A 24,967-nucleotide genomic window follows, 5' to 3' on the forward strand; every position below is an offset into this window, starting at 1 on the left:
ACACTTGGCTAAGTGTAAGGCTGTGTTATAAACAGGATTTCTCAAGCCATTTTGATAAGAGCAAACACAGCTTTATTGGTATGGGCATGTGGCCTTAAGTGAACTTACTAGGAAGAGCCTACAGGCAACTTCTCCTACTGCAGATGTTAAAAGCATTACATAAACCAAACACTGGCAAATGTGTGTCCAACCTATACTTTTTTCACGAGTTGCACGTTTGTGATGTTTGATCTAGAGGTACTGCAGAGTCATGAAGCTCCAGAAAGGGGATTGTGACCTAGCTATGCTGTCAAAGTACAAAGTGTCAGCTGAGGACAACACGTTGGTCAGCTGAGGTCGAGACGACGTGAATGGATGCTGTTTTTGGCAGCGTCACAATGTTGGCTGAGATGATCTGCTTGGCTCCGTATGGATGCTGCAGTTGGCAGCAGCTGCAGCAGCTCCAGTCGTTCCAGGCCAAGTCTGACTCCATTCTGCTCTCACTGCAGCATTCCAGCATCCCAGCATCCCACTCATCTCAATGTTCAGGATCGCAATGAACATTCTTCCTAAACCTGTGCTGAATGCCTAATGTGTAATGTGTGTGTGTGTGTGTGTGTGTGTGTATATACTTTATATATATATATATATATATATATATATATATATATATATATATATATATATATATATATATATATATATATATATATATATATATATACTTTTTTAAATCTAAAAGACACACAAGACACTTCACCTTGGCTTACAGGATTTCTGGGTAATGAAGTCTTTCAAAACAAACAAACAAAAGTAGTGGACCCCTGGGAGTTAAATCAATATTATCAGAATAAATTAAGCTCAGGAGAATTTTGAATATTTGTCTCTCCGAGTTTTCTCAATGAGTTATTTAGCACATTTGTCCAGGAATAACAAAGGCTATTTCTTATATCCCCCATCACGTTGAAGACACAGTGATACCAGTTTGACAAAGACTGCATGACACAGCATGCAACAATGTGCCCAATGTCCACCTGTCCAAAAACATAGAACGGAGCCAGATTCAACTGTTTATTTTATTTTATTTGTATTTGTGCAAAGCAGAAAAGTACATTGACAGCCAAGGTCCTTCCTGTGTTGTCGTAGTGGTACAATGCAGTTCCCACTTCAGCGATTCCGTTGCAAACTACGTCTTTGCACAGTATTTCTTTTCTAAGAGTATAAGTGCATACAATAGAGCTGCATAGATAGCAAGGGTTAACGTTGTAAGTCACATAATAGCGTAGTTGGGTCCTGTCACAGCATCGATAGTAGGATTTCTTTATTCAAAAGATGACAACACAGTGTATTACATGAACACAAAGTACATTCTCAGAAATATTTAAAGTGATTAGGTACACGTTTGCCATTCCTTATATTTGGATGTTTTATAGAATGTACCCTCTACATTTTGTATTAGTGAATTTTAGAGAGCGTTGAAAGCATTCAGAAGTGAGGCTGTGTATCCTGAAACCTGGTTGGGGACAAATTACAGTTGATTGGAAGAACCAATTCAATTAAGATTGTATTTTCTTTTGGTCCAAAATGTAGGCTACATGTAATGGAAGCTGAATAACAAATGGTATACAGTATATACATTATGGGTTGTGGAATGTACAGCAGTTATAAAGGGATGTTCATGGAATGCAATGTAAAAAATCACAATCAAAACAGAGTTTGTAGCATGTAGCGATATAGGGAGACACTTGTTTCAACAATGAAAGACACAACTTTCTTATTAAGAAAAATACTAATTCCATTTAAGGAGGAAGAAGAAGAAAAATGTTTGCAATTACACCACTGTAACATTTCTGAAAAGTGCCATTGCACGATACTGAAAAACCACTGGCAGCTCAAAGGGCACTAGACTAGTGATTATTGTCTCAAGAGGGATGATGCACCAATAATTAACATGTTTTCACTGCTGCTAGTGAGTCCAAGTGCTAAACTTTCAGTATGGACTCCAATGGATCCAATACATTGTAATTTCTCTAATACCAGCGCAGATTCATATGTCTACTGGTGCATCACTATGAGACCATAGTGTCCATAGTGTCTCAAAAAGATCATTTTCTACATTAGAAAAACACCCTGAAAGAAATATAACAAAACATACAATGAAATACATTTGCATAAAAAAACAAAATAAAATAAAACTAATAATCACAGTTCAACAACCCCCAAAATATTTAAACATGGAACAGTCAAGTACGTAAGAACTCTTTCAATCTTCAGATCAAAGGTGCTACAGTAGACATTCAAACACTGGAGGAGCGTCCCAGTAGCCTATCAGGTGGCTGGAGGAGCGTCGCAGTAGCCTATCAGGTGGCTGGAGGAGCGTCGCAGTAGCCTATCGGGGTGGCTGGTGGTCGTAAACTGGTTTCGTTTCGCGCGCTTCTCCATCCAGCTCAGTTCCCTTAGCTTCTGTGTACTGCGTAACACTGTATAGCGGACGTCCCGTTTCTCTGACGAGAGGTCAGAGGTCATGCCGGTAGCACGCACTTTGGGACGAAAGCTGTGATTTTACAGTCGCGCGCTAATTTTGGTGCTAAAATCCAGGTGTCCGACGGGTAAACAAGGTACACACATTGGTGGTGTACAGTACACTGGAGTTTATAAAGCTGGGAAGAAATGTGGATAATTGGCCTTTGTGTAGCAGCAGATTAGAGTACACACAATATTATAGAAACCTTCGCACAAAATGAGAAAAGTGCCCAGCAAGGAAAATAAGCCAAAATTCAAAATATCACGGGATTAATTGATAGGCTAACTGAGGGCTTTTCCTGGTGTGGTTTGGTAAGGTAGACCTATGAGCTAGTCTCAGTATCTTTGGATGAACTGAGAGAACACGGTCCACCTCAGTACAAGGCTCAGTGCCCCAGAGCACAGGGTGATCTGACAGAGGTCGAAGGGCGAGGGGTATCCCCCCCCCCCCCCATGTGAGCACAAACATCTACGAATGAGTTTCCCTCGTTAGAAAGCCTAAAAGCAGAGTAGCTTCTACTGAAAGAAGTCCGGCTGATGCACACACAGCACAGTTGGTGCTGAATCCCTTTGTTAAAGGGCCAATAATGTATATTTTATAATGTACACCTGTTGATGCTGCTGCGATTCCATTTGGACTGGTAGAGGATGAAAGCCATCCCTTTCTTAATGCCCCTTTAGCAGAGTTACTACGGTATACAGCTGTCCAGTGACAACTCAGTCAAGGTAGTTTGCAGGTCGTTCTCATCGCACACAGTCAAAGTTGAACCGTATTGCATGGTGCAGTAGCTGTGGTGTGTTTCAGGTTATTATTCTGGCTTATGGGTAGAATGACGGGGCAAACTTGGTAGAAGGCACTCGCGCCAAAGTATACCAGTGGCATCATCACCAAATAATCCATTACCACAGTAAGGAATGTCCCCCTAGAGGATATTTTACGGTTTCCATACTGTTACTACCGCTGCATTGTGTAGTCTATGACGTTTTCTTCAATGTCATAAGGGTGCAAAACAAAAATAAAACAAAAGTGAAAGCTATAAAGATGGCCGATTAGCTTCCTCGTTGCCACTGGCCTGGTTGTACTTCCTTCCTACCCCTCATAAAGCTGGTGGAAGGCTGAAACAAATATGGCGGCCGCAGCTCAGCCATGTATAAAGCACACAGGCTCCGCTTTGTTGTCATGGTACAATGTTCCATATTATGAACGATAAGGGCGCTGCCTGAAGCTATAGCCCAGATCACAGAATATTCACAGGACGACTGGGACATGTCTTCAAGTGTAAACAGTCTATAACAAGAGTCACAGTTGATCAGGCCAAGAGCAGCAGCACTAAGCTGGGAAGTCAGGAAGAACCAGTGTTTTTTTGCAGGGGACAACCGAAACACTTAGACGTTGATATCAGGTTGATTTTGGCTGAGTTTACCCAACCGCCCAGAAAAGCATCCGTGCCTCAAAATTGTTCGAATCCTTGAAAGCAGATGAAAATAAAATCAACTTTCATTTGCCCCTGGCCTGATGATGAGCATGTAAATAGAAACAATCAAAAATAAAACCCAATGGATTAGTGAAATGTGTACAAGTGTAGACGTTATTGACTGTTTTGGTGACATGGCAGCCAACGAGTCAGCACTTCAGTAACAGATTGGGCCAGGCTACTGTCTGGCACATTGACATTTATATATCATATATAGCGATTGGCTGCTTCAGGAAGCAAGGTTCTCCCAAGAGGCGTTCACATTCCGGGGCTTTCCCACAGCACATTTCCATAATGGGAATGATAGATGGATATACATTGATGCAATGTTAACATTTCCAAATGGGAATCTATACCTGTAACTGAAACCCACTATCCAGCTCAACAGCGCCACCCTCGTGTTAGTGATGTTTTTTTTCTTTTTAACAAGGCAGAAGCAGAGAGCCGTTCTGACCAGTGAAGGTGAAGGTTAGTCGATGTTTTCGTTACGCAATGTAAACTAGTCTGAGCTGCAAAGGTTTGTGGGGCGTGCGTACTTTAAGCACTCAGCCAGGAGATTCAGTTTTGCCTTTGGTCAACACAACACAAACGCTAGGCCGGCAAATCCTCCCCCTGCAGGCGGGTCTAAGTAAAGCATGGTCGTGGACTTAATCTCTCCTTCTCGCCGACCGGCCGAATGTGTTGTCAATCCAGGTCTTTGCATCTTCTTTTCCTCCGTTAGACGCCCCAAATCTTCTTCTGCTGGAAGTAGGCATCAAATCTGGCCAGAGCATAATCCTAGAATACAAAAAAATATATATATATTTATAAAAATGTTATAGTATACATACATGTATATAATATATATATATATATATATATATATATATATATATATATATATATATAGAGAGAGTCTCATATGTACATATGTGCAAGAGTAAAAAATAATGGCACAGCAAGTTTAAGTAGGTGGTGACACGACTAAATTGAAATTGTGTAGTACTCTATGTCTGTATTTGAGATCTTCATTCTGTCTTTAAGCCAATTTGATAAAAAAATAAAATAAATGTTTAACACATTCACTGCCAGCCTTTTTTTTTTTACTGTAGGTAGGTTCTGCCAGAGGGTTTTTTTTAGGATTCTGGCTCATTTTACAAGAGCCGAGGATTCTTTTCTGCTTGGACTTTGTGAACACAAAGTTCACAAAAGTACTAATAGAATGTGTGCTTTCTCTGTCTAAAAGAGTTAGTTTGTAGAGTTAGTAGTTATGTAGATATTAGCCGTTGAGTACAGCATGGTTTCAGCGTCTGAGAGTGAAAGCTGAGATAATCGCAGTTTTGTGAAATTCAATCAAACAGGCAGAACAGTCACTTTAACCATTTATTTTTGGCATCAGTGAGAGATCAGACATCTAAACAATATAGTTCTGAACGCCCTCTCCTTCAAACTCCTCCCTCCGTGGGCGTGTCTGGTGGCTTTCAGCAGCGTTCGTCACAAGCGAGTGTTCTGCTGCTGCTGCTGCGAGTTTGAGCAGCCTCCCTCCCTGGCAGCGAGTGTGGATAGGGCTCACTTGTTTCTTGGGTTTGAGAGCTTTGATGAAGCTTTGTGCGATTCTAGGCTTTATGCTGCGTGTTTCAAAGTGTGTTTTCCACCCAGTCTATTTTTGGAATCCCCCACCGCCAGCTCCCAGCGCGATAATGCGCGAAAGTGAAAGCGTTTTCGCCAATCCATTTTACAGTAGAGAATGGTTTCCTCGCGCGTTACCCTACAGTTTTGGCTCTGCTTTTCCTAGTGTGGAGAGCACTGTCGCCACTTAGTGGGTCCGTGGAATGGGTTGTACACGTTCGCTGACTCCAATATTTTTATAGGAGACGTGGGGAGCGTTGATCCACGTCCCACCGTCAAAAAAACAAAAAACAAATTTAAGCCGAGATAACTCGTCATTGGCAGTGAACCGTTGGATTCTGTAAGCCGAGATATCTCGTCAATGGCAGTGAACGTGTTAAACAATGTGGTCCAATTAATGCAAATATTTGCTAATTCTGGCAGTGCTAATTAGGCATCATACTCGCATAATAAGCACATTGTGAGTGACTATGGCAGAAGTGCATATATACTGACAAACTGTATTGAATGTCATTTTATGATGCTTGTCAAATGATATTGTGACAAAAGTTGATCTCAGCTTCTAAATCTTTGGGGACATTGGTAAGCTGGATAACATGTGGTGGGAGCTTCCTCTATTTAGCTCCTCCCCTAACACCTTGCCAGGCAGGTATGGCGGTTTGACCGAACCTGCTCTGACCTAATCTTAACATTGACACAGTCAATATTGACATTGCATCATCTTACAGGACAACACTGACCCTCGCAGCAAGTGTAGGCAACTAAACACAGCAACACGTGGTGTTGAGATGCCTCTAGGCACAACACGTAATATGAGCTTTTAGACGATGTTTCATGTTTCTGTTATTTGAGGGTGAAGACACGTACGGAAAAGACTTTGTAACAATGGAGAACTATCACGCATGGCTAGGTTTTCACCTTTTGAGTTGCAATTTGAGACACCACTAACTCACGATAGCAAGTAATAGCGACATTTTTCACTGCAGCCTGTGAAGCTGTAGCTAGCTAGCTAACTACTATAGCTTGTTCCCTTTGCAGGAGACGGAACATTCCCACTAACTAAAAGCCTGCTGGGTCGTGTAGTTCGGTAACCAATTTGTCATTCATGTAAATAATACTGAAAGGAATTTTGTGAAATGAAGCCAAGGGAGATGTGTTATACCACAACATATATCAAAATCAAATAAATCAAATTTAAATCTTTTTAGATTGCTTATACCGCCCATACATTGACATAGGGTAAAGTTAACCCAAGGATTGACAGAAATTACATCAACTGCAGCCAACTGTGTGTGGTATATTTTACTTTGGCCCACACCTCACCATCATAAATAACAATAAATATTATATTAGTCATATATATTATTAGTAACCTAATTAAGCCTAATTAGGCCTACACAACCAACAATGGCACTCACCAGGTATCCAAACTCAATGGTGGAGATCCTAGCCTGGATGATGGACCACAAGCCCCAAAAGAAATGGGATGCCAGGGAGAACCTAAAAGCAGACAGAGCACGTCATTTGTTTTGTAGTAGGCTTATTAAAGTACCATACTACTGTCTCATACGGTATCATGTCACATCACATCACATTATATCGGGGCTGCATAGCCATTGTTTGCTCCCCCCCCCCCCCCCCCCCCACACACACATACAGGGCCATATCTTCCCCCTGGCCTTAGGCGCTAAACTGGCGTTAAACGCAAAAAAACACGCTTTGCGCCTGACTCGGGAAGATAGCATCATGTTTTTGGGCCCAGAAATGCTCTTTACCCCAAAGAGGCGTGGCTCAGTGCCAGAATAGGCCAGAATGGGCGTTTCGGCCTTAAATACCGGCCTAACGCTATCTTCCCCACTGGCGTTAATTTAGCGCTTAGCGCTTTTCAAAACCAGGCGTTATTCACTGCGCCGGCTCCCCTACCAAAGTCACACACAGACACACATGTGAAATCTCCCAGCATGCATAGAGGCTAATACATTTTGACAAGAAATAGCAAGCAAATCAGCCTAAGTAGGCTAAGTGGTAGATAGAAATAATATTTATGTTAACATGCAACATGCAATTCTAGAACATTTCAATATTGGACAAAATAAAACATAAAAATCAAAACACAACCCTATGTGAAACATACATGTAATCCAGGTGGCATATATATCCGTCGCAAATACAATGTGATATAGATGAGTAACACGGTTGTACTGTGATGTCCGCTCCAACAAGACTTAGCTTACTTGACACGTACTTTTTCCAATAAAAACACATTTATGCCATGACTTTACATAATGTAGCTATATTTATGTTGCATGATTTAGCCTGTGCTGTGATGTGCAGAAGCAGCAGGTAGCCTACAAGTTATAAAACTACCTGTCCTGAATGAGCCGAGTGGGGGTGCTTGTTCACTATTATGAAAGTTATGTGTTTACAACATACAGATCATGGAATTGGATGCTATCAGGAATGTCACCGATAGTTAACGTTCTATATTGTAGGCTACAGGGAGACCGCATCAGCCCTGCTGAACAGATCTGTATTTGCCTGGCTGTAGGTTGAATTGTTTTATTCAGGCTATGATCTGTGATGTGCTGAGATATCCAAATTGGCATGAAGAGATGACAGCATGCAGCCAAAACCCGGACATGGATCGAGTGGATCGGAGCTTCGAAAGGAAGAATGTCATTGCGTAATTGCAGTTCACCAGAGTTGTGCATAATTCTACGCTTAAAAGGCGTGGTTAAGTGGTTAACGCCGGGTGTAGCGCCGAGGGGAAAATAGGGACTGCGTTGACCACGCCCACTAAATAGCGCTTGGCCTGGCGTTAAATGCTATTTTAAGGCCAGGGGGGAGATAGGGCCCACATACTTTGCATTCTTATTATAGTTCCGATTCTGATACGGGCCATTTAGTCAGGCCTCGCTCACAGAGTTGGCATGCTCTCTCCCCAGAGGGTTTTCATAGTCCACTTCCCTGACTGATTCCAACTCTGCTCAGCTGTGCTCCTCCACTCAGGTGAGCTCCATCAGTAGCTAACGAGCGGAGCTCTCCATGGTACCAAACCTCTGTTAACCCATTTTGGCCACTAATTAGCTATTTTTGCCCATTTAGTCGGCCCTAATTACTGTACCCAATTCAAAAATCTGGCTCCGTTAGTCCTCTTTACATTTCCCGACAGATTCAGCGCGATCGCACGTAAAATAGCATAGCTGTGGCCGAACACAATTTGCTCACTCACTCACACACAGAGACTTTGCATTGTTGTTAGAGGAAGGTATCAGGGCCTACCTGTTGACCTCCACGTATATCTCCTCCTTCACTTTCATTTGGTCCTCGTCGCTCAGGTTGTCAAACCCTCTGTCAGTCTCCCTCAGGTAGCTTTCAATGAAATGCAGCTGAAGATAAGACGGCAAAATGTCAGTTTGGGGTCTTAACGTAATTGGCTTAACAGGAGCATACATACAAGCTACATGCATGTTCTATGAGTAATTAGTAAAGTAATAGTTAAAATAGACAATGAAAATGATACTACTGCTACTACTACTATTAATAACAATGATGATAATAATAATAATAGTAGCAGACAAAATATTTAATCAAAAGTTAGAATAAAATAATATTTTTTTAATTAAAAATAAACAATGCATATACTGCTACTAACATGACTACTACTAGTAATAATTAATTATAATAACCCTTTTAAAAATATAAAAATAATACAGTCAAAGTCAAAATAAATTCTAACATTATTAGTAGTAGTAGTAGTAATAGTAGTAGTAGTAGACAGTAATTTTATTATTTTTTAATTTGTTACATAAGAAAGTGTAACAGTAACTTTTTGGCAAATAAGTTATGAGTTGACTATTGTTTCTAGCAGTGAGAAGGAGGACTGGCAATATGACCAAATAAATGTGAACACGGTCCATCATGAAGTTCTGCTGATGTTGTCGTTTACTATCAGAACAGAGATACAGGCCTTCCCTACACACACACACACACACACACACACACACACACACACACCTGCTGAGCCTTGGAAGGGTAGTTCTGAGCATCGGCCTTGAAGAAGGGAAACTTGTCACAGCTGTAGTCATACATCCACTCACAGAAATGGTTGCCAATGTCAAATCCCCTGTAAGATACGAGAGAGAGAGAGAAAGAGAGAGAGAGAGAGAGGGAGATTATGAAAGAAAATCAACCACCAACTATACAATAATTAATTATTACTTTGATGACAAGGAACTCTTGGAAAGCCTGCCTCCATTTGTGATCTTGTCTCACCATGTACATGCAAACCTCTTTAAAGCCTTGAATGGAAACACACCTGATTTGCATTTTAAGTTTCTCTCTTCTCAGAAATTCAGTTAGAATTTGCACAAAACCTGAATGAGAACATAGCTATAGGTGCATGTGTTTGTTGGGAGCATTGAGTATATTAGAATATATGTCAGTGGTTGGGAGTGTTTTCACACATTTGAGTGGAGCTGTTATTTCAAACCCTGGAGAGCTGTCCTACTTAGCATTTGGGTTGTTTGTCTAAGAGAACATGAGACCTTGTTGAGCTGGCAGGTTTCTCACAGCTTTGTGCTGACTGGTCCCACTGGACTACAGGAAGTCCTCCCACAGGACTACAGGAAGTCCTGTGCAGACGGATCCCACTGGACTACAGGAAGCCCTGTGCATTATGGGATGAACACGCTGTGAGCTATAGAGACACTGCATGAAATAGGCCACGCCCATCACGGGGGAAAGCTCTGCATTCACTTCCACACACCAGCGTCATTTTCCTTGAATTAAACGTAGCTAAAAGCTGTTGTGTGGTGGGGCTGCGCAGACAACAAATGTAAAAATAATCGGCAATTAAAGTTTTTTTGTACTCCCGAGCAAAACAAGGAAGCCATTGAGAATTGGCGAGAAGAAAAATGTGGATCTAGCTGTCAAGGAAGTAAGTTGGAGTGTTCATCTTCCGTATATATGATCTTTGTGTGCAACACGTGACATAGAAGAACGCCAGGATTGCGGGGGGAGTTTTTGTTTCCCCCCCGTTTTGGGCGTGGCTTCTGAATGATGATGTCTCTATGGGTTACGAGTTTTACCCGGGAAGAAAGTAATTTTCCTGCACCAAATTTATTCTGACCAATGAAGGAAATGACTGCTCCTGACATGGTTTTAGCTGATGAATTACGGTTTGTTTTTATAGAGCTGCAATGATTCGTCGATTCATCGTTTTTAGACAATTGACAGAAAATGAATCGACAACTATTTTTTTGTAATTGATTAATCGTTTTTAGACACATTTTTCATACTAAAATTTCCTCATTCCAGCTTCTTGAATGTGAATATTTTCTGGTTTCCTTAGTCTTCTATAACAGTCAATCTATTTATCTTTGCTTTGTGGACTGTTGGTCAGGAGGACAAAACAAGACATTTGGGAATGTCATCTTGGGCTTTGGGGGAAAAGTGATCGCATTTTCCACCATTTTATAGAGCAGACGACTCATCGATTACTCCAGAAGAAAGTCCACAGATTAATCGACAATTCAAATAATCGTTAGTTGTAGCCGTAACTGAACCGATGCGTAAATGCAGCAGCAAAGCAAATGCAAATTCTCTAAATGCACACTTGCACGACGACCCCCTCCTAGCTACATTATCATGTAGCTGGGAGGACTCAAGTAGCCTCCCACACCTGCCAGGCCCGTAGCCTAGGAGCCCTGACTGACACAATGAACTGCTCTCATCTGGCTCCACTCTACACATCTATTTCATGTCAGCCAATGAGAAAGAGAGAAAATCTGTGTGTATAAGTGTGTGCATCCTTGCTTGTGTGTGTGTGTTGTGCCTATACATGCATTACCGCTGCAGTCCACATGTTGGGGGTGTGTGTGGGTAGTATGTAATTCTGTACACAGAGGAACACATGTTTGAACATGTGTCGAGGCTTGAAGAGGCCACGCTTAAGAGACCAAGGCTGCGGGGGAAAAAGGAGGGGGCCTGGAAGACTGTGTGTGTGTGTGTGTGTGTGTGTGTGTGTGTGTGTGTGTGTGTGTGTGTGTGTGCGTGCGTGCGCGTGTGTGTGTGCGTGTGTGTGTGTGTGTGTGTGTGTGTGTGTGTGAGCTGCCCTGCTGGGGCTGTGAACCAAGGCCAGAATGAGCCACGCTGTTTCCCATAAATGAGACACTCAGGAATTCACACACACACACACACACACACACACACACACACACACACACACACACGCACACACGCACACACACACACGCACACGCACACACACACACACGCACACACACACACACACACACACGCACACACACACACGCACACACACACACACACACACAAAGACGACTAACATGTACCCAGAGTGGAGTAGCAGAGTGCAGACAATGTTTTGCTGTTGTCAGGTAAGCATGCTGTATTTCCAACATGTCCGCCTTTCAGCACCTAAGACGAAGCGTCTTGTTTTCAGCTTGCTGACGATGCATTTTTCAGTTCCACCTAATTGGTTTTGAACATGATTCATACACCCGGGGTTGTCGAGTTTTCTCAACCCATAGAGGCGCATGCAATCCCTCACTCAACCCATAGAGGCGCATGCAATCCCTCACTCAACCCATAGAGGCGCATGCAATCCCTCACTCAACCCATAGAGGCGCATGCAATCCCTCACTCAACCCATAGAGGCGCATGCAATCCCTCACTCAACCCATAGAGGCGCATGCAATCCCTCACTCAACCCATAGAGGCATATTCCTTCAATGGAACTTGAAACCTGAGATAAAAAATAATTCACCAAAACTGGAATTACTGGTTTTCACTCAAGAGGGGTGATAAGCTTTTCTACAGTTGCTGTGCAATAAGGTACATCTATTCTATTCTATTCTATTCTATTCTATTCTATTCTATTCTATTCCTGGTATCTTTGGATGGAAACTAGTATGAACAGTGTACAGGATTGTATTAGACAATTTCCTCTAGCACCTCGTCCATAAATTCACTGTCCATTGCTTCTAGCCTGTGTGTGCAGCCGGCTCACGTCTTACATAACAGCAGCAGTGAATATTTCATCAGAGAGAAGCCAGGCGGCTGTGAATTATAGATGCCAGAGGACAGCCAGCCAAGCTGCAGCCCCCCCCCTCCCTCTTGTTTTGCCCCTCTCTCTTTCTCTCTCTCTCTCTCTCTCTCACACACACACACACACACACACACACGCACACACACACACACACACACACACACACACACACACACACGATTTGGCTCGCTATTTGCCCCCCCCCCCTTCCCTTTCTTCCCCCCGGAGTGCAGGGCCAAGTCTAAATGGGAGGAGGAGGAGTGGCTGCGCTCCAGCGCTCCACTCCGCTGGGGTGCTTAGAGCAGCAGATGAAACGAGCTGAGGGGTGACACAGCAGAGGTGCATTTAAAGTGCCGCTGACATAAGCTAGGCCTCTGGTTAGCACAGTCTGCAGAAGTAAGCTAGGCCTCTGGTTAGCACAGTCTGTAGAAGTAAGCTAGGCCTCTGGTTAGCACAGTCTGTAGAAGTAAGCTAGGCCTCTGGTTAGCGCAGTCTGCAGAAGTAAGCTAGGCCTCTGGTTAGTGCAGTCTGTAGAAGTAAGCTAGGCCTCTGGTTAGCACAGTCTGTAGAAGTAAGCTAGGCCTCTGGTTAGCACAGTCTGTAGAAGTAAGCTAGGCCTCTGGTTAGCGCAGTCTGCAGAAGTAAGCTAAGCCTCTGGTTAGTGCAGTCTGCAGAAGTAAGCTAGGCCTCTGGTTAGCACAGTCTGTAGAAGTAAGCTAGGCCTCTGGTTAGCACAGTCTGTAGAAGTAAGCTAGGCCTCTGGTTAGCACAGTCTGTAGAAGTAAGCTAGGCCTCTGCTTAGTGCAGTCTGCAGAAGTAAGCTAGGCCTCTGCTTAGTGCAGTCTGCAGAAGTAAGCTAGGCCTCTGGTTAGTGCAGTCTGTAGAAGTAAGCTAGGCCTCTGGTTAGTGCAGTCTGTAGAAGTAAGCTAGGCCTCTGGTTAGCACAGTCTGCAGAAGTAAGCTAGGCCTCTGCTTAGTGCAGTCTGCAGAAGTAAGCTAGGCCTCTGGTTAGTGCAGTCTGCAGAAGTAAGCTAAGCCTCTGGTTAGCACAGTCTGCAGAAGTAAGCTAGGCCTCTGGTTAGCACAGTCTGTAGAAGTAAGCTAGGCCTCTGGTTAGTGCAGTCTGCAGAAGTAAGCTAGGCCTCTGGTTAGTGCAGTCTGCAGAAGTAAGCTAGGCCTCTGGTTAGCACAGTCTGTAGAAGTAAGCTAGGCCTCTGGTTAGCACAGTCTGTAGAAGTAAGCTAGGCCTCTGGTTAGTGCAGTCTGCAGAAGTAAGCTAGGCCTCTGGTTAGTGCAGTCTGCAGAAGTAAGCTAGGCCTCTGGTTAGCACAGTCTGTAGAAGTAAGCTAGGCCTCTGGTTAGTGCAGTCTGCAGAAGTAAGCTAGGCCTCTGGTTAGTGCAGTCTGCAGAAGTAAGCTAAGCCTCTGGTTAGCACAGTCTGCAGAAGTAAGCTAGGCCTCTGGTTAGCACAGTCTGTAGAAGTAAGCTAGGCCTCTGGTTAGTGCAGTCTGCAGAAGTAAGCTAGGCCTCTGGTTAGTGCAGTCTGCAGAAGTAAGCTAGGCCTCTGGTTAGTGCAGTCTGCAGAAGGCATCTTTTTCCACCCCCACACTTGCGGCGTATTGTTTTTATTATTATTGTTTTACTTGTTGTAGATCTAGCTGGATAAATAGCACTACATGACAGGTAAGAAGGAAAATATGTGTTTTTGATTTTGGAGTGAACAGTCCCTTTTTTTTTTTTTTACAGATTATTTTTCCTTGATTGGTTGTAGTTGTTGCACTGTCACATGTCTTCTTATATGTTGTGTCTGTATTTTGCCTTCTACTGCAAACCGATTTTCCCCTCGAGTGGTAATAAAGATCTGAACTGAACTGAACTGAACTGAACTTTAAAAGGTGTGAGATTTATGAGTGGGTGTGATTTAGAGGCCAGCTGGACTATGTAGTAGTATGTTGTCCATGGAATTGCATGCCCGTACTGTGGCAAAATTACGGTACACACATAGTTTGCATTCCTTGTATCAATGTTGTAAGTATTTTTTGGAGATAACGCGTCTCCTTGGTCACTGCTGTTCCAGACAAATGAAAGACATCTGGTTTTGGTTCTCTGCTGATGCTCCAAAACGAGTGCAAAGAAAACCACTCCTACGCACAAAGACCCATCCTACCACCTACGCACATTCTGAAGATCTGCAGCATAAAGGGCTCAGTCAGACTTTTAACAAGCCTCTCTGATATATCACAAGCTGGTGTCCCTTCAGTTCATTCAAAAGAGCAAAATGTCGAACTCCAACCAAAAATGGTTTTGGTCACAATGCTAGTGTTAAGTCAATGGGGCTAAAAACGCATCTCTGAAAAATCACATGCGAAAACTGTTTTTTTGTTTGTTTTTGATTTTACAATATAGCAAAGTGTACAATTACCGTAACATAGTTAGCTATGTGGTCGTTAAGTTGTGTTACAGTTGTTGCTGCTAACTTACCTGTAATTGTAGCTGCTGTATTCAAAGTCAATGAGCATCAGCTTCTGTTTGTCGGAGCTCTGGCGGCCCTTCAGCAGCAGGACATTGCCTGAAAACAACACACAGTTGGAGTAAATGAAAGAACGTGCATAAAAAAGCATTTAGGTCAGTGAAGTGACAAGCAAACGTACAGCGGGTTTAACCCCCCGGACGGACATCGAGATCCGCGGATTTCCGCCTGCGGAAAAATACGTTTGACCAATGAAATCCTTTGTTTACAGCTGATGTCATAGTCATACCTCCAGTATTGTAGCTAGCTTGCCAGGTAGCTTGCTGCTAAAATTGGGGAACCCGGCTTATCGGTTTCTCAACATCCAATTTTGTATGACAAAAACCGCCGTGACGACTACCTCAACAACAAAATCACAGACAATATATGGCTTCAGATGGCCCAGCAGCCGGGATTCGCTGAAGATGGTAATGTAGCTGTTATGTAACGTAATTTACTTTTGCTTTTTGCTAACGTTGTAAACCACTGTTGTAAACGGATGGAGCTAATGTTAGCCACTTGTATCCAAGTGCTAACTAGCAGTTTAGCATCAAATTTGGGGTCCGCTGCTACTGCTTGACTCCATTTTCTCTTCTCACTGTTCAAGTCAAGTCAAGTTGTACTTTATTGTCCACAAGGGAAATTCACTTTGTTAAGGTCAGTACAGCGAAAACAAGACAATATATAAAAAAGTGAATAGATCGCAGCATACAAAATATCACAAAAAAATACATGTTTTTCCCTTGACGGAAAGTGAACGTGGGAATGCGAATAATTCTCACCGGACCTGTGTGTGTATAACCTCGCGTCACCAGGCTGGTATGTGTTACTACAGGCAGGAAGACAGAAGAAGGCCCGCCCCCGTCTAGCAGTCGCTACGAGTTGGAGAAAAAATAACCAGCATGGACATACCAAACAAAGTGTTTGTTTTTAGCCGACGCTAGTTACTCCCGTCGTCCATGCTTTCTAAACGGAACGCAAGAATTGAGCTGAATATTTTTCCTGGAGCACAGCACGGTCTTCCGCCCATAGCCGGAAGACTCGGAGCAGGGTTTTTCCATCCAGGCTAGTGTGGATAGGTTGCAATGCGGAAAAACCAAGCGCATTCCCGCACCGCATTCCGCACCGTGTGTGTGTGAAACGGCCTTAAGGGATTGTCTTACCTTCTTGGCAGTCATTGTGGCAGAACACCACAGGGGAGTGGGTGGACGCCAGCAGAGACCTGCAGACACACAGGAAGATCTACAGCTCAGGACAAATGAACTCAATCAGTGGGCTGTCATGTGTCCGGGCTAACCGACCACAACTATCCCTGTAAATATGAATGAACAAAGTATTCTGAATATTCCCAAGGAAGCTGAACTTATGTCTAGGTTCTAGGTTCTAGGTTCTAGGTTCCTGGTTCGCCAAGGTGACAACACTGCAAAACTGAGTACACAAAGACGGAGACAATGTTTTGGGTGATGCAAGTAAAAGTTATCCAAAAGGTAACAGATGGTGGTTGTTTTGGTTTGCATCTGGTAAAGCTCAAAGCCAGGCCTGGATTAATTCTGCTTCAAACGAAAAGAGGAGCTGGAACAAACACGAGGCTTGATCCATTTAGCTGACAGTCTGGGTCATGATTAACACTTTCAGTGCCACGGCCCTTGGGCAAAAGGTTGCTTGCTGTGCCACATAGGCCGCAATGCATTTTAAAACAGTCATATAATTTCTTTAATAATTACTATGTAAACACTGAACACGCACAAATAACGATGAGACTCTCTTCTATCACCTGCAAAAAAAAGTTTATTGATCCCATTTTCCGTTCTTTAGTTATGAGCCGGAGAAGATAGCTTGATTGAACGAAAAACAGAGCTTTTTTTCTACGAGCTGAGATAATGAGCCTTTTGTGAAATTAAACATTTCAAGCACATCACTGACTCTGAAGCTAATTTTCTGATGTTGTCACACCTCAAAAATAATTTCCTTCAATAAAACAGTGAAGGCAAGGGAATTTTGTTTGGAAGAATAATATTTTTAGCTGAAACCAGCAGCGCTGGCGCCTGCATGCGCTGCTGGTTGCAGCTTCTTGCTGATCTTTTGCTGCTGGTGGGCATCGGATATTCTGGCTTGCGTTTGCCAACCCTGTCCTGCTGTCTGGGTCTGTGTTGTGTACTTGGCTCTGCGTGCCCACCTCCCCCCCTCCTCCTCCCCCCCCCCCCGTTGTGGGAGGAGTGTCTCTCTGCTCTGCTGTTTTCTCTGCCTGTGCTCAGCACTGAAAAAGTCCGCTAGATCCTGCTTTTTTACAGCCGCGTGTACCAGCTCCCATGCTTCAAGTTGAGAATAATAACAAATCCACGGCTGATCATGCAAATGGGTGTTGCAGCGGACACCGAGGCTGTTGCAGCGGACACCGAGGTGCTCAATTGTGATAGCAGATTGGCTGCTGCAGGGGCACAGCTAAACGTTGCTTCAATGAAGCAGCTGCATACGGACGGATGCGATGCGATTTCCTGCTTTTCCCCAACGACATGGGGACTTCTTCTGTGTGTTTCACTCCACGTTCTCTCATCTGGAGAGCGCTGTCGCCACCTAAGGGTTCTGTAAAATAGGTTAGACACATTCAATACCTCTGATATTGTAAAGAGGCGATGTAAGAGGCATAGATCGACACCCCCCCGTCAAAAAAAAAAATTCGTGTTATTGACGCCATTTGGCGTCGCTGGCACTCTACGGTAAATTTCTAATGACGCCATATGGCGTCGCTGGCACTGAATGTGTTAAAGGGGCATTAAGTAGGATTTTTATTTTTCATTTTATTTCTTCTAAATGTCTAGGCTATACATAACAACAACAATAATAATAATATGCTAAATGCTAGAACATAACCGGTTCTCATGATATTAGTGGTTTGTTTGAGTGTGATCTCAGCTCTTTGGCTCGCCATGTTGATCTGGCACTCTCCCACAAAACAGACCTTGACTGGGAAGGAATTATTATTGTTCGCTAATCTACTTCCTGAGGTAAACATCATCATAGGCCCAGACATTGGTTACATAACACCTGGAGTAGGAACTTTCCATGCATGTGTTGAGTTGTTTGTTGACTCGTGCGTGTGTGTGTGTGTGTTTGCATACTTGAGCGTGTCCATCTCCTGGGGCAGGTTGTAGCTGAGCAGGCGGTTGAAGCGACGCAGGTGGGACTCTCTGGTGAAGTTCAGCCTCATGACTTGGCTCAGATACCTGGTGAGTGAGTTACAGACAGTCACACGTTTACCCCGCCTACTCCTCTCCTCTCAAACATCTCACATTCATTTGATATCGCAAAGTGACTGAGATACAACATCAGCATGTTGACTGATGTGAAACGAATGTCCTCCTGACTCGCCAAGAATAAAAGGAAGAGAGGCAGTTTATGCACTTTGTGCAGAATAAAGAGCTTAATAAATAGACTACTTGCACAACTCCACTACTTCCTGAAATGAGTAGGGCATCTTGGTTTCCTGTCCTAACTGTTGCAGTCACAACAACAGTGATCAGGCACACCTGACATGAATCAGTTCATCCAATAGTGTAGGACAGGAAACCAAGATGCCCTAACTCATTTCAGGAAGTAGTGGAGTTGTGCAAGTAGTCTAAAATATTTATTGTCAATCACGCAACGGAAACTTGTAGGGTTGCACCCGAATATTCGACTATTCAGTTTTTCAATTTTGGGATTCAGATTTTTTTATTCTTTTTTTGTAGTTTTGCTAAATGTAGGTGCTACTGGCACTAGGACCCCGGGGATATCAGTAGCAGTGGGGCTCGTCAGAACGAATGGACGTGAAGGGAATGTTTTGGCAGAGAGGAACACCATGACCTGAGTGGGGTACAAAGTACTGTATGGACAAAGTGTGTGAGAGGTTTGCCTCCAGCCAATTATGCCATCGTTTCTAAATAACTGTCTGCATTCCCAGAAGACGTTGAAATTGTCAATGTAGTAGACGCTGTGTATATATATATATACATTATATATAGGGCGGTTTGAGCTTAATTAAATCTCTTGGCCCAGTCACAGATACTGATAAACCAAGTAGGGGTGACCGCAAATAGTCAACGATTTCTTTAAAAGAGCATGATTTGACTGCCAGTCTCACAGTCGCAATATGTGGTTATGAAACAAGGATCATTCCATTCCATCTATATGGGGGTGCTGAATGATTGATTCTACATGGAAGTGCTTGGTTTCTCCCAATAGATCGTGATATAGCCTTTTTTTGGTATAAGTATCAGCCTATTAATACCGTAAAGCCAAGTCCCAATCAAACAAACAAATCAAACAACCTCATGCTAATGGATTTTCCGATTGCCAATGCCAGATAGTCTTTTTAGAAAATAATAATACTACTACTAATAATAATAGTCGACTATTAGAATTGAACAGCCAAATTCGATTCGACTGACAGAATTCTGGCTACAGCCCTAAAACCAAGACCTCTTTCCAAACGGGCTAGTCCAATAAAGTCAAGTCAGGGACAACAACAAGTTGCATTCAGGGTCTGGAGGCATCATCCATCACAAGGTTATGATGACAAACGTCATTTGGAGACATCAGCGATCACGCGCTCGTGGCAAATGGAATGATTCATATAATTAGCGCAGTTTTAGGGGTTTACAAGATGGCCAAAGAAGGTTTTATCAGTGGGACAGAAGCAATCAGTGTCAGAGATAAAAGCTTCCGGTGAGTCATAAAACAGATACGAGCGCTAATCTCTCCTCTGACCTCCATGTCTCTGAGATAAGACCGATAAGCGAGAGTTGTTGGTCAACCTGGACCTCCTGCTATACTGGACCCGCAGGACAAGTCATCACATGGGGACAAAGAGTACCCAGGAAATGACCCACTGTACATTTCCACTGTACCTTTCCAGGGGGAGAAATTAACACCATCAGCACATTTTTAGCACTCTTTACCAATACCAGCTCAGTGGCCTTGTGGTTTGAGTGTCCGCCCTGAGACTGGGAGGTTGTGAGTTCGATCCCTGGCCGAGTCATACCAAAGACTATAAAAATGAGACCCAATGGAATTGGGGGGGTTAGATCACCATAAAGATTCCCGAGCGCGGCGCTGCTGCTGCTCACCGCTCCCCCAGGGGATGGGTCAAATGCGGAGAACAAATTTTGCACACTCAGGTGTGTGACAATCGTTGGGACTTTACATTTGCCAAATGGTTGCAAAACGTTGCCTTCTGCACCAGCCACTGTGACAGTTAAAAAAAATAGATACTATCATCACCACCTATATAAATAAAAATGGTGAAAGCATGTGAGTTTTGGTATTCACCAGCCACTCTAGTTGACAAAATAGTTAGAGATCTCTTTTACAAGGGAGACCTGGCCAAGACAACAGCAGCAATAAAATGTGGTATATCACACAAGAACACATAAACCAAAAGTGCACACATACAATATACTATGCATCACACAAAAACATAAAAACCGGGTAACCAATACATGGGTCATTACCACCTTGTATAAAATGGTGAAAGCATGTGGGTTTTGCTATTCACCAGCTTAGTTGACGAACTAGTTTCTTGTCCTCGTTGTGAGAAACACTGTGTTCACACTGCAAACCACTTGGTTGACTCTTGGTTGTGGGTGATGTCATGTGACAGGCTCTGAATACTACGTAGTGGTGCAAAGTTTTAGAAATCATGTCGTTTTCGCTGCTTTGATATTGATTTGATCACATAACACAGCTAGCCAGCAAGCACTAAGACCGCATTAGTCAACAAAGATAAACAGGAGGTGACTTCAGACACCAAGGAAGCGTTCTCCAACTATCATTTTTGTTTTTTTGTTTATTCTTTTTATTAATGCTACCTAAATTAGCACTTGCTAGCTGGCTATGTTAACTCGTTAAAGCATTGTAACGTTACGAAAAGAAATACCACAGCAGTAAAAAATACATTTCCTTGTTGAAAACTTTTTTTTCTCTTTTTTTTTTTACAATGAGCATGTTCTTATTTGTTATATATTGCACACAGCTAGAGCTTTTGACAGTCATATCTCTATTCTACGTTATAATTGTCATATATTAGGTTTTATATATTGCCGTATTGTTACTTTGTCTTAACACATTGAATGCCAGCCATGTTTTCATTCCTGTAGGTAAGTTGTGCCAGGGGTGTTTTTGACGATTCTGGCTCATTTTAGAACAGCCGAGGAATTCTTTTCTGTTAAGAATTCATGAACACCAATCATCTAAAAATAACTAATAGAATGTGTGCTTTCTCTGTCTAAAAGAGTTAGTTTGCAGAGTTAGTAGTTATGTAGATATTAGCCGTTGAGTACAGCATGGTTTCAGCGTCTGGAAATTTATTCAGAGATAAATGGCTTTTTGTGAAACAGTCACTTTAACCATTCATTTTTGGCATCAGTAAGACCGTCAGACATTCTAAACAATAGTTTTGAACAGTAATTTCCTCCATAACAACAGGAAACACCCCTCTCATTCAAACTCCTCCCTCCGTGTGTCTTCTCCTCCTTCCTCCTGGCTGTACAGCGGGCGTGTCAGAAGCGCTTTTGCTGCTGCCTGCCTGTGTGCCTGCCTGCCTGCTTGCCTGCGTGCGGACGCTCCTTGTGCGAGTCAAGATGGGCCGGGGAATGCGTGGGCGATGGGCAGATGTTGATTCTGGCCTTTCTGAGGTGTTTCAAAGTGTGTTTCACCTATGATCTATTTTGCAAATCGCTCTCCGCTCTCTGTGTGCTGCTGCCGGTGCGCGGCCGCTCTCAGGCAAGACAAGTCTTGAATGGATTACTGTAAAATCGCCACGGCATTTCCTTGAACGGCTTGGTCCCGCGGCAGTTTTTTCTTTGATTTCGGTCGTCTGGGGGAGCACTGTCAACACTTAGTGGGTCGGTAAAATAGATTATACACATTATCTTGCTCCAATAGTGATCTCGAAGATGTAAAAGTTGTTGATTGATGTCCCACCGTCAAAAAAAAAAAAATGTTTATGTAAGACGAGTAAACTCGGCTCTGGCACTTAAGCGTTGGATTATGTAAGACGAATTATTTCGGCTATGGCACTTAAGGTGTTAACTGTAAGCCATTGTTTTCTGCTCTAACAACCCATTAAACTTTCAATCTAATTGGATCATCTACATTTTGTCACTAAAATCATGACAGGTATCACAGCCATGTTTCTGATCTCCCCGGTGCTTCATCCTGTTCTTTACAAAACTCTCCAATAAAAATGTCACAACCAGACAATTGACTAACATTGGCCATCTTGCAAAGCGGACACAGGCCAGTTAGTGAACTAGTGTTTGGGTTCCTACAGGGAAGGTCAGAGGAAGGAGGCCATTAACTTTATCGCAGCCTGTTGTTGACAGACATTGCTCAATGTAAGCCTTGTCAACAACCAACAATGTAGACTTTAACTCAATTTAAACGGAAATGGATGACGATGGGGTGACCCCCGACCTCTTTATTTGACGGTAACAAGTAAACCTTCACATAGACCCTTTTCACGGGGGCCATTTTGTGTCGACAAAAGGAAGGGTAAACACAGGTGCAAGCAAAAACACTAATGAGGGTTTCCAACTTCTATGATTGGAAGTTGGAAACCCTCATCACTGTTTTGCTCGCACCTGTGTTTACCCTGCCTTTTCGACACAAAATGGCCCCCGTGAAAAGGCTCTATTATAGAAGATATTACCCTGGCAGCCAGTGAATGCCTCATCTTACCGCCATGCTCCATCGAATGATTTCTTACCGTCTGCTATAAGAACTATTTACAGATGTTTGTGTATAATATTCTCTTTCTTTACTTTTCTAGAAAATTTGAAGAAAGGAAAGAAAAATAAAAAGTTTAAAAGACTCACTTGTCCATGGTTCCAAACAGCCATTTGGGTTCCTTGTTGAAGGGCATCCTCATACCATGAAACTTGGCCATCTTCTCTGCGACCTCGGCTGAGATGCTGGGGTCACTTAACTCGCAGGTGTCCAGCTTACGGCTCTGGCGTTTGAACAGATGAGTAGAACAGGTGATTTATTTGATTAAATTCAGGTAAAAAGCTGAAGAAGTTTATGATCTCCTAAATTAATTGGGTTTTGTTTTCGAGTCTTTTGAAACTAGTCTAGGATGATGTTCTGACACCCTGTAAATATATCTGATCACCTCCTCCATAAACAATTTCTAAATAATACATGTACTTACTGTATATGTCCATGTTCAAATGAGCTACTATATTGTGCATTTGCTTCTGGAATACACCCACATTTTAATGTTGTTAATACTTATAGTACATGCAGTCAGCTCAGGTCAAAATATGTTCGGAACCTTTTGTATTACAAACAAAACGCATTCTGATTTGAAAATATATCGTCGGTGTCGGGCCAGGACCTCGAATGTCACTTTTTTCACTTTCTTACTTTTTGTCATGAATCAATGCCATTGGTCACCCTTCACGTCTCTGTGTGGTTTTTAACAAATGCAACCAATGGAAAAGCATTAAAACGAGCTTGTGAGTAAATCTCGTAACGCCATTCGCCCTCAATCTGTCAGTCAAACCTCGAAATCCCCCCCCTACCTCCGTGTGTACCCCCCCACGCAGGACACTAAACCCGGAAAAGACACACGGCAGACGCGCTGTGTAATTTTTCTCATATCGTTTTGACTCATCCTGGCTTCCTCTGACGTTAATATATCAATCAAATGTTTTCCAGTTATTCCTAGGCTGCAAACTTGTTTTAACATGCAAATCGGAGTGCTTTCTGACGAGAATAATGTAACGTTAACGTTACGTTATGTCAGACTATTTCTCACCCCATGCGAAAGCCCCAAATCGGCCATGAGAGGCGAGGGGCAATGCTGCTGCTCCTGCGCGCGCGCCCGCGGCCTGGAGCTTGGGGGCTCGTGCATGAGGATGTGGCTGCCTCCCGCTTGACTGGCCATGAGAAAGCGCTTCCAAGTCGGACTAATAATATAAACAACATCATTTGAGCTTATCCAGGTCAGATATTTATAAAGTAATGACACATTCAGCGGGAAACTAACTATAATTAAGACATGTGCCAACTTTGACGACATTTGGTTCAGTAGTTTAAGAGCAAACAGGTTTTTTTTACTTCCTCAAAAGTTTCTGTTTTGGAAATTCGAGGTCCTGGAACGACAGCGGCGATATATATATTTGAGTTTACAAAAATGGGCCTGGTCTTAAAAAACAAAAACAAACAAAAAACAGTTGTATCTGCTACAAGAGACAAGAGCTATTCTCTCGTGTTCCATCCAAATAGTCAGGTGATGTTCTTGTCTTCTGTGTGAACTGAATTGCGTAACACATGACTGTTTCACTACAGGAGAGCAGATGTTTTATGGTTTATTAATTTCCTCTGAAATCAATCGTGCATCATTGAACAGAACACTGTGCACACAAATAGCACCATATCTTTTGTTCCCAAGCTGCTGATGCTAAACTTGAACCCGTGCCACTAACACACACCTTAACCTTACCTCAACCCTAATTCTAACCCTAAGGCTAACTCTACTAACTAAAATTAGACATTTTTCATATTGAGGACGAGCTAAAAAAAAAAAAAAAAAAAGCTAAAAAGATTTAAATTCAGTTCATCCTATACACACTACAAGTCAAAGGTTTGGACTCACCTGATGAATGTACTGTTTTTCATTCTCTTAAAGCCATTTTGATCTAAAGGCTTATGCTTAAATGCATGAAATGTGTTTCTTAGGCAAATAGTCAAGTTGGTGCCTAACGTATGAATTTATTTACAAAGATTTATTCACAAGGATACTTTAAAGAATCTAAAATA

At 42.8% G+C, this 24,967-nt stretch overlaps 1 protein-coding gene across 1 annotated transcript in view; it reads right to left on the reverse strand.

Moving 5' to 3' along the window:
* Positions 1-1,054: 1,054 nt before the first annotated feature.
* Positions 1,055-24,967, reverse strand: part of chka (choline kinase alpha) — a 39,305-nt gene continuing 15,392 nt past the window's right edge. Inside the window, exons 5-12 of the mRNA XM_083654333.1 lie at positions 23,020-23,153; positions 18,286-18,390; positions 16,330-16,388; positions 15,139-15,226; positions 9,603-9,711; positions 8,868-8,974; positions 7,004-7,085; positions 1,055-4,754 (exon numbers count right to left, since the gene is read on the reverse strand). Of these exons, the coding sequence (XP_083510459.1) occupies positions 4,695-4,754; positions 7,004-7,085; positions 8,868-8,974; positions 9,603-9,711; positions 15,139-15,226; positions 16,330-16,388; positions 18,286-18,390; positions 23,020-23,153 (744 nt within the window). The 3' untranslated portion in view covers positions 1,055-4,694. The remainder of the gene's footprint in view (positions 4,755-7,003; positions 7,086-8,867; positions 8,975-9,602; positions 9,712-15,138; positions 15,227-16,329; positions 16,389-18,285; positions 18,391-23,019; positions 23,154-24,967) is intronic.

This window comes from Poromitra crassiceps, assembly GCF_964638095.1.
Source record: "Poromitra crassiceps genome assembly, chromosome: 18".
Classification (NCBI taxonomy): Eukaryota; Metazoa; Chordata; class Actinopteri; order Beryciformes; family Melamphaidae; genus Poromitra; species Poromitra crassiceps.